Below are 11,189 nucleotides of genomic sequence, written 5' to 3'. Positions count from 1 at the left end.
TCTGTGATGGTGTTCAGATGTATCCGAGTATAATGTCCTGAATTCAGAATTATTTGGGTCTTGAGTTGAGACGGCAAATGGAGTATCAAGTACCTACGGTTCTAGTGGGGGGCCCTCGGGTATTGTCATCTAGAGGGATTCCTAGGAATGTGGATTCCAGAAGGGCAGGATGTGTTGTCATTACGGTTGCTGTCAAAGTATGTGATGCATAAATAGGGACAAATGTGTATGTACCTATCTATGTTAGTCCACGGAGCACGAGTCAGTGGATGTAGTGTGGTGTTGTCGTGAGAAAGGGGTGTAGTGATGCTACGGGGAGCCGTAGTACTCACTAGTCAGAGAGAGGGTGTTGTGGTGCTACGGGGAGCGATAGTACTCACTAGTCCGAGAAAGGGTTTTGTGATGCTACGGGGAGCCGTAGTACCCACTAGTCATAGAAAGGGTGTTGTGATTCTACGGGGAGCCGTAGTACTCACTAGTCAGAGAGAGGGTGTTGTGATGCTATGGGGAGCCGTAGTACTCACTAGTTAGAGAAAGGGTGTTTTGATGCTATGGGGAGCCATAGTACTCACTAGTCAAAAGGAGGGCGTTGTGACGCTACGGGGAGCCGTAGTACTCATTAGTCAGTAGGAGGTTGTTGTGATGCTATGGGGAGCCGTAATACGCACTAGTTAGCGAGAGGCTTTTTTGATGAAGCACTCTTGATCAGAGCATGACACGGAAGAGTTTTAGGCTTGAATAGCCCTAACTCATGAGTTTTTGGGAGCCTGGTGGTCGGACCAGGGGTGAGACCGGGGTCTCCTTAATGATTGGGAATCATTATATTCTAAGTAAAGTGTGGACATCACAATCCGAAGGAATTGGATAAGTGAAGTACGCATGGGTTACAGGTCACAAGTCATGAGTTGAATGGGTCATTGGGACAAGTGGTTCCAACTACGGGTCAGACCAAACTCTCGAGTTGAGTTGAGTCCTTGTGGTGTATTGGATAGACGAGATGAGATTCTGGAATCGGAGGTGGGTTCCATGTGAGGGGTATTGTTCGTCATCTGATGTCTTAGACCTGAGTAGGTCAAAGCCTTGGTTCGGGAGGTGCAGCGGGATGCATGGGACTATTGGTCAGTAATCAACAGAGTTCAGGGGTGATTCCATCTTCAGTAGAGTTGTAGTGTTTGCTTGAGGGAAAGCGAACGGCGTGACTTGTGTGTCACTAAGAGTGGAGACAGTTATTATAAGATGGGAAATCAGTAAGACCTTCTGGTTATGGGATGGGTGAACTAGAGGTTCATCTATTGGGCTGACAGAGGTCAGAGAATATTTTCAAGCAAGCATGATCATTTTCTGGTGTCCGAGATTAGAGTCTGGGGTTCATTCTCTTTGATGAATCCTGATGATCGTTCTTGCAGTAAGCCCTGGAGAAAGGAGGGGATTATGACCTTTCTATTCCTTTTGAGATTGTGATCGGGATCGATCAGGGAATCAGGGTTGTTTGAGTGTTCTTAGAGTCTGTTAGTCGGTGGGCGATTAACAGGGTGATGTTTCAAGGGTGGTCTGGCAAGAGGTAGATCGCAAGAGTTTTCAAGTTCTGAAGATTCAGATTAAGTACCGTAGCGGCAGTTAGGTCTGCCCCTTTCGGGTCAGGAGTTCTTGTTGGGATCGAGTATCTTTGGAAGTGATTGTCGTTTGGTTTGAGGACCTTCGGTGGTGCTTCTCGGCTAGTAGGGTTTGATCTATGTGGGGTTACGGAGTGATTTCGAGGGCAAAATCTAATTAAAGTGGGGGAGAAAAGTAACATCCGGTTTCAGATTATCCATAATTAAGGTTCATGGGCCACGAGTCAGGGGCTAGGAGGTCTCGGGTTGAGGCGAGTTGCTAGAAAACATAGGGCATCTCATTACCTTTCCGTAGGTAGGAGGATTTTTGGAATTCAAGTCATTTCGAAGATGCTATGGAAGTTTATAGAGTTGGCAAGATAGGTCCCTAAAGTTGAGAATTTTGTCAGCAAAGTATGATGGGCGTAGGTATGCGTACGCTTAGCATACAGATGCGTGTGTTCCTTGAGCAAGAGCCACCTAGTACGCTGGGCGTATTAGGCACAAAAGGAAACCCTAATTAAGTGAAGTGTCCCTATATAAAGAAAGAGATGGTCTCATTTTTGGCCACCTTCCTCAGTTACTAAACCCTATCAAACCCTAATATCCGTTCTTGAGCATGTGTGTGGCCATGATGAGCTTGTTTGTGTTCTTGTGGGCTTCTGGGAGTTAAGAAGGAGCATGGCAGGGAATGAAGTTGAAGAACAGGCTGTGGATCTGAGCTTTCTTGGGGCTAGAGCACCATTTGAAGGTATAAAGCTCCAAGCTTTCCCACTCTTTTTGTTTTGTGTATATTAGGGTCCATTTTAGGGTTTTTCGTCCCAAGCTTGAAGCTTTATGAGTTGATGCACTCCAGAGCTTAATAACTTGTCCTTTAAAGTGTTTCTAGTGGTGAAGAACCATAAAAATAAGGCCTTGATCGTGTGAATCTACCCATGCATGAGTTATGAGCATTTTAGATTAAGAAAGTAAGAGTTTTTATGTGTTGTGACCTTATCAGCCATGCAAAGGCTTAAAGGTGTTAACTTTATGGAGTAAGAGATGTTAGGAAGTCTAGATCCAAGAGTTGAGTTAAGGTCTTAGTGGGTTAAGACCTAGAAAATGGATTAAGCAAGACTGAAGGTACGCTCCGCGTAATTCCAGTATGCCCCGCATACTGGGTTGAGGTCCCCGATCAGTTTCTTGAGTGTTTGGGTACGCTGAGCGTACCAGGGGGTACGCCTCGCGTAACTCCTTCTAGGGTTTTTGGGCTAAGCATTGTGTTGGGCCTTGAGTGTTGGGCCGAGAGTTTGGACTTCATGTAATAGAGTCTTGGACTAGAGAAGTGTATGTGTGTGCTTTGGGCCCTTGGTTTGGGCTTGTCTTTTTGTTTGGGAATTGGGCCGTGTGAGGGCCCATTTATTATTAGGCCTTGGTGGGGCCAATGGGCTTAGGGCATTAATGGGCTGGTAGTTGGTCTATCTTTAGACCCAATAAGTGAGAGGTTGGACTTAGCTTCTAATTGAGATTATTGTGGGTTTGGCACAGAGTTAGAGGCCGATGCGTAGCAGCAGTGTTTATAGGAGCTGTTCTTCATCCGAGGTGAGTCTTCTCACTATAATTTACCTAGCGTGGTAATTAGAGTTATATGACAGAGTATCTTGTTAGCTATTTATGTGATTGTGATACACTACATTATTTCTATGTGATTCATGACGTGTATGTTCCAGAGTTTACAGAGTTAGAACCGGAAGGTTCACAGAGTTAGGACCAGAGGGTCCACAGAGTTAGGACCGGAGGGTCCACAGGGTTATAGCCTCGAGTGGCTAGTATGTGTTATATGTGGTATTTTGGGGAACTCACTAAGCTTCATGCTTACAGTGTTATGTGTTATGTGTTTCAGGTTTTCAGGTTAGCGAGACAGCACCGGCTTGATTGTACACACCAGAGGAAGAGTTATGTTTTGAGGATCCTGGATTATTAATTATTCAAATATGGAGTTATGTTTAGAAAATTGAACAAATGAGATTGTTTTACAAGTGTTATGAAAAGTATGCATTTTAAAAATGAAAATTTTGTATTAAACTTTCACGTTGTTACAATAAAAATTGAAACTTTGATAATTATCATTGAAATTGGATAATCACAATCATTACCACTTCAAAAACAAGTTTAACAATCTAAAAACAGTTTAGGGTAATGATCGTAGTCCAATTCCAGCAACAAAACTCGAAATTCTACACACAGGGCCTCTTACTCGCCGAGTGCAAGAACCTACTCGTCGAGTAGGATGAGATTTCATTTGGACTCGTCGAGTCCCCCCATGGACTCGGTGAGTTCACTAAACAGTGAGCACAATTTTGACTTTTTTCAGCAATTTGCATCAAGTATAATGATAACAAACCTAGTCTCTGATACCGCTGAAGAGTTTTGAGCATTCTAACACTCCTATGGTGTACATGCAACCCTAGAAATCTTGGATCTATGTTTTCTCTAATATACATGCAAATTTGATTTTTCCAAGGATCTCATCCTAACTAGCATGTTATGGTGTACTTGTAACATAAAAATCTAGTAGAATGACATACCTTTTTCTTGTGGTTGATTGCTTGGAGTTTTGAGAGCCTAGCACCAATGATGTGAATGCCTCAAGTAGAATCACAAATCACCACACAACTTGGAAAACTTGAGAGAATAGTAATGCACACTAGAAATCGGACCACCTTCCCTATCACACACTCTAGTGTCATTTCATGTGCCAAAGACCTCTTTATATAGTATGGTGGATTAGGATTACATCCATGTAAACCCTAATACCCATGACCTTTCATTTCCATAGGATCCATGGGTTAAAAACTCCATGGACTATCCATGAAAGCTTAGCCCATCCCAAATGAACTTTGGCTCATTATATATATATATATATATATATATATATATATATATATATATATATATATATATATATAAGAGTTCATATTTAATTAGTTTCTTTTGATCACTAAATTAATTCCAAATTAATTTTTGATCAATACTAATTAAATAATATGATTTCATATTAATATATTCTAACCTATAATATATTAATAAATCATAAATATACTAATCTCAAAAGATTATCCATACAAATTGTTTCAGTGAAGTGCAACCCAAATGGACCAGGCCGGGTCGGGTCAAGTACATACCAAATATAGTTACGGACTTAGACACCTTATCCAACACCATGTACATAGTATCTTGAAGGTGAACGTATAGAAACATATTCTTTACATCTAGCTTGTGAATCGACCAATGTATGGAAATTGCAAGACTAAGAACTATATGAATAGTATTCAAATTTACAGTGGGGTTATATGTCTCATCACAATTAGTCTATGGTTATTAATTTGTTTATTAGCAACAATTCGAGCCTTATACAGAGAAAGAGTATTATACATGTTTTTTTTGTATAACAATATTGAACACACCACATTAACTCCAACCGGGCATGGGTGAGCATCTATGTAATATTAGAAATAAGAACATTACTCTTATTGCATGGCTTTATGTTAGTAAGGATCGTGTAGTGTTTGTAAATTCAACTTAGGGAGGGTGAGGTGATATTTAGGTTTAAGTGTTCGATTGGGTTCATAATGTCGCTTGTGCCACATCTGGTCATCAGGTGGGAAGATGGTCAATGATTGGGTGATGGTAGCATACCTATGATGGTTATAGAAGGTCGGGTAAGGGTTGGTATTCAGGCACGATATTGATAAAGTTGGTGAGCAAGGTGAGGGGGGAGTTTGAATAGGGGCTACTAGGTAGCATGAGGTGAAGGTGTGGTATTTTGAGGGTTGTAACAGGTGTGTGGTGGATTGAGTGTGGTCGAGATATTGATGAAGAAACAGTGACGAGTCAACTTAATCATCTAAGAGATTGTGTAGGTAAATCGTGAAGGTAAAATTTTCAATCCAAAACACAATAATGTTAAAAAAACATATATTGTTTGATATATTTTAATCAATTTAATGTTATGGTTGATAAAGTAGCTAAAATTTCTGAGCTTTTAAAATGATATTTTTTTATCAACACATGTTGTAAATTTATAATGTAATTATTTATAAAATAAATTGTAAAACAATATTTAATAAATGTTTAATATCAAATGACTTTAATCTATTATAGTGTTATTTTATGATACTATATATATTATTGAATATTTTATATTATTTTGAAAAGATGAAATAAAAAAAATACTTATAGAACTAAGTAATAAATAAATAATGTAATCATTAACAATGTTAAGGTAAAGAGTTAACAAAAAAATTGAAAAATCAATAACCAAATTTGAATATTTATATTTCTAATAATAATATATTCAATAAAAATATAAGAAGAATATATTTTTACAATTAATAAATAACAAATATGAAGTAAATTTTCAAATACTTTTATAAACTTGTTGAAAAACTACTACGAGTTTTAGATAACTAATTTAGAAGCTAATTTTGATCTTGTAAATTTGACAACCGAAAAAACTAAAAATGAGGTGCAAAACAAAGCCAAAAGATAACACATGCATATACATATATATATATATATATATATATATATATATATATATATATATATATATATATATATATATATATATATATATATATATATATATATATATAATCTTAGTGTTGAAACATAAGTAGAAAAGAACAAGACATGTTTATCACTTAAAAGAAGAGTGTGTGTATATGTTTGAGATAATATTAAAGACATGTTTATCACTTAAAAAGAAGAGTGTGTGTATATGCTTGAGATAATATTAGAAAGTATTTGTTTTATTTACTATATAATATCTGATATGTTGTTTTTTATGTTATTGAAGCCTATAGTTGGTGCATGTATCTAGGATTTTAAAGAAGAACGTAAAGAAACGCATTATTCACTTCTAGTTGGTGAGTCAATCAATACATGGAAATTGCAAGCATGGGACTATGTAAAGTATCCGACTTTATACTGGGGTTGAACGTATCATCACAATCGATAAATGGTTATTGATTGTGGTCGTTAGCAAGAAGTCGAACACTATAACGAGCAAGAGGATCATCCATGTTATTTTTTCTTAAATAACCACATCGAACTCATCACGTTGACTTCTACCAAGCATATATCGATCATCCATGTAGCATTATAAATAAGAGCATGATATTTCTATTGTATGGCTTTATGTCATTGAGGATCCTGTGGTGTTTATAAAACTATTGATGGAGAGTAAGGCGACATTTAGGTTTAGGTGTTGGATAGGGTTCCTAATATCACTTGTGGCACATTTGGCCATCGTGTGGGACGATGACGGGCGATAGGGTGATGGTGGCATGGTTACAATGGTAACAGAAGGTAGGGTGGGTAGGTAACTAAGTAAGGTAGTGATAAAGGCGGGTGGGTAATACGTACTAGAAGCCCATGATAAGTGGGGAGGATGAGAGGTTTTTTGTGTGTGTGTGTGTTGGGGGGGGGGGGGGGGGGGGGGGGGGAAGAAATGAGGTGGAGGTGTGGTGGGTCGAGGATTATCAAGGGTGTAAGGTGTAGTGGGTTGGTCAAGATATCGGGGTGATGGTTCAAGGGTATCATATAAGAAATCGTGATGGTAAATTTTTCAATCCTAAACATAATAATGTTAAAACATCTATATTATTTAATATATTTTAATCAATGAGGTTATGTTTGACAAAATAGCCGATAGTTTAGTTAATACTTGAATGATTTATTTTAGCTAATGAATAATGATGTTTCATAAAACCTAACTAACTAACTAATAAGTTAGTTGAGACATTTAAAAAGACATAAATATAAATATGTATGTAAAAACCTTATATGTTTTGTAATCTCATATTCTGCATGGTATCATATTTGTTTTTTAAGTTTTCAAAATAACACATATTGTAAATTTACAATGCAAATATTTTTAAATAAATTGTTAAATGATTTTTAATAAAGACTTATATCAAATAATCATTTACTAGATTATGTTTATTAAATTCACGATCGATCACCATTGATAAATAAATAGATAAATTTGTAAACATATGCATCTATAGTTGGATACTTTATATTCTTTTAAAATGACGAAATGAAAAAATATATATCTTGTTGAACTAAGTAATAAATAAATAAATAATGCAATTATTAACAACATTAGAGCGTTAAACACTTGGGTTGTGATGATTTGATAAGACATATAAAAAATATGGCTGATAACATATTGTTCAAATTTTAGCCCATTAGGTTGTAGCCATGAAGATTGGCTCCAAGGCATGAGACATAACCTTATTTTTGTAACTGTGGATTAGTTGGTACACCAAAGGTGACCTAGAATCCAGGTTAGAAAAAAGCTCCATTTCCAAAAAAAAAATTAATAATAAATAAAGTGTTGACAAAAAATCAATAACCAAAGTTAAATCTTTATATTTTCCAATAATATTATTTTCAATTAATAAACATGGAGAGAATATTTTTTATAACTAATAAATGAAATATTTAGAAAAAAAATCAATTTGTTTCATAAATTCCTTGAAAAACTAGTGTGAAAACTAGGTTATAAACTTTTTTTTTATCTTACCAATATTAATAATAATAATAATAATAATAATAATAATAATAATAATAATAATGAAAGATGGGTTGTAAACTATGGCATGCAAAACATACCCCAAGTATAACCCATGCAAGAAAAATCATATATATATATATATATATATATATATATATATATATATATATATATATATATATATATATATATATATATATAAAAGTAGGTTCAATGGAAAATGAACAATTAGGGCAACATATGCTGGAACCAATGATCAAGTGACACGTGTCCATTTCTTCATTCATAAGCAATGTACTATGAAAGTTATTTATGTAGTTATTCCAATGTGATGTGTTATCATGCTTTCATTGGTTCCAATATGTGTGGGCCTAATTGTTTATTTTCCATATAACCCTTCCCTATATATATATATATATATATATATATATATATATATATATATATATATATATATATATATATATATATATATATATATATATATATATATATATATATATATATATAACTTCACTGCTGAAACAGAAGTGGAAAAGAATAATACATGTTTATCACTTAAAAGAAAATAGGTGTATATGTGTTAGATGAATATTATTTATTAACCGTTTTTTTATTATTATATAAGTATGACATTGAAGACCACCTCTACTTCAGGTGCCCCAACCTTGTCGTCCAAGAAGTCCTCAATCCTCTTAAAACACAAACAAAACATTGAATATTTGCATGAACTCTATATAGAACAAAAGAGATAGATACAATGGTTTTAAAATGGTTAAATATTTAATAAAGCACTTAAAAGTCCAAGTGATGTACCACATGTATTAAATGTGGTACAAAATTCTAAGCATTGAATAGACGTAGCTAAAAAGATGCATGATAAAACATATAGCATTCATTCCATTTCATTTCTTCACCTAATTCATAGTAGTTAACATTTGCGGGTCACGTGTTATGACACGTGCCTTGCATTACATTACATAATACATATGGGCTTAACGCCGTTATATCAAATCTAACTCGTCCGTTACCTTTAACTTTATCGTTAACGGAGTTCTCCAACTAAAATATTTATACATATAAACGCTTTAAGACTAAAATCAAATAATATTTCCGTACAAAAAATTGCTGAATAATAAATTGATAATCAGCAAGTGACCCGGATCCAATTATCTAAAGGGCAACGAGAGGATCCGATCCGAATATGTCGCCAATGTCTGTGAAGAAATCGTCTGCGGGCCAAGATGACGATCCGAACCCGAAATCGTTGGCACACCCGAAGAATACGTCGGATGGTCCGGATCCATGAAGCATGGTTCCCGAAAAGCTTGTCGGGTCGTAAATGTCTTGTACGAAATCGGGGAAGTCGAACAGATCGGTGGTGCAGAAAGGATCGTCGAATGGCCGAAAATCGGAGAAGTTCTCGGAGACTGAAGCGGTGGTGTCTGTAAGTACTGAAGGTTCATTGATGGTATCGTGTAAAGGGCTGTGCTGAGTCGACTCGGCAACGCACTCGTCGGTGGAGGATGAGGAGAAACGAAGGACCGACTTCGGTGATAATGCTTTGATGTTGGTTTGTGATTCTTCGCCGGAGTTGTAATCGGAGTCAACGGACGACAGTTTCTTGTCTGTTAACTGGATACTTACCGGTGGTGGAACGGTGAAGTTTGTCAGCGCGTCGGGACCACGCAACTGTATCGCCGCGTGATCATACACCATTGCAGCCTCTTCGGCGGTATCATAAGTTCCAAGCCACAGCCTAACTCGTCGAGTCGGGTCCCTAATCTCAGCCGCCCATTTCCCCCAAGGCCTCTGTCGTACTCCGCGAAACTTTTTACCGGAACTAACCTTTAACCGTTTCTTCATCGCATCACATTTAGCATCCGGATTCTTCCTCCGACTGACCTTCGCCTTTCCCACGCTCCTATCTCCGTTTCCAATCCTATTACAGTGAATGTTAACATCGTCGCCGGAAAGAGGCTTAATCGTAACCTCCTTAACAAATTTCTTCACTCTTCTCCGGCCAAAGAAAACTTCCTCTTCGTCTCCGGAAGAATCAGTCGCATACTCATCGATCATCGATATCCTCACAACTCTAGGTCCAGCAACCGCACCATTCGCCTCCGAGATATCCCGTCGACTGGATGCCTTTTCTTTGGTGGTTAACAAGGACTTGCTCAGCATTGTAATGTGGGTTTTATGTTCAGTGAACTTAACTGACGAAAAAACAGCTGGGGTTTCCATTCTCTGCAACAGATTTTGGTCAGATTGACATTGAAAGGAAGAAGACGATGAATTTATATGGAGAGACTTGAAAAAGCGTAGATTCGTTAACGATAGAAGAATAAAGAGGTTGGAATACTCGTGCGAGAGAGAAGATTAAAGGGTCATCGATAAAATCTCAAAGGGAAATAAAGTTGCGAAAAAAGAAGAGAGAGAACGCTTGAAAAAGTTATGAATGGTAATACCGAAGAAGTTGCCGAGAAGAACACATGCTAGAGAGAGAGAGTTAAAGGCGGGTTTAGAGTGAGAAGAAAGGAGAAAAACTCCTTTTTGCCGGAAAAAAGAAAGTGTGAGAAGAAGGGTGGAGGAATCAAGGAATATATATATCGCAAGAGAAGGGCAGAGCAGGGCAGAGGTCGTCGTTGACTGTGCTATTTCCGGTACGCAGAAACAAACGTACAGCAGGAGCAGCAGAAGAGGCTGAAAGTATCAGTTTTCCGGTGGGTTTTAGAGTTTGGAGAGAGAAAACTGTGAGGGTTTATGCAGAGGCAGAGCAGAAGAGAAGAGGAGGATAAAAGGTGTGTAAAAGTGCCGTGAAGACGGAAATGGTATCCCCGGCTTGCTTCTTTATAGGATCCTGCCACCCTGAATTTTTACTTGCTTTTTAAATATCTTAAAAAATAATCCCCAATTAATATTCACTTGGTAAAATATGAGTTTATTATCCATACAGTGGGCAACCCTGACCACCGCTCAGGACCCACATCTCTACGGCCCAAAATTTGTGGGTTATGCGGGGCATATATATA

General features: G+C 37.1%; 1 protein-coding gene across 1 annotated transcript; it reads right to left on the bottom strand.

Annotated features, from left to right (window-relative positions):
- Positions 1-9,018: 9,018 nt before the first annotated feature.
- LOC145091526 (ethylene-responsive transcription factor CRF2-like) lies at positions 9,019-10,987 on the bottom strand. Its single transcript, XM_079029264.1, has one exon. The coding sequence runs from the start codon at positions 10,399-10,401 to the stop codon at positions 9,331-9,333; it is 1,071 nt and encodes a 356-aa protein (XP_078885390.1). The 5' UTR covers positions 10,402-10,987; the 3' UTR covers positions 9,019-9,330.
- Positions 10,988-11,189: the final 202 nt, after the last annotated feature.

Source organism: Lactuca serriola, chromosome 3 (assembly GCF_051521515.1).
Source record: "Lactuca serriola cultivar US96UC23 chromosome 3, Lser_US96UC23_V15, whole genome shotgun sequence".
NCBI classification, from domain to species: domain Eukaryota; kingdom Viridiplantae; phylum Streptophyta; class Magnoliopsida; order Asterales; family Asteraceae; genus Lactuca; species Lactuca serriola.
Note: the sequence above shows the minus strand (reverse complement) of the source record. Positions and strands in the feature narration are given on the sequence as shown.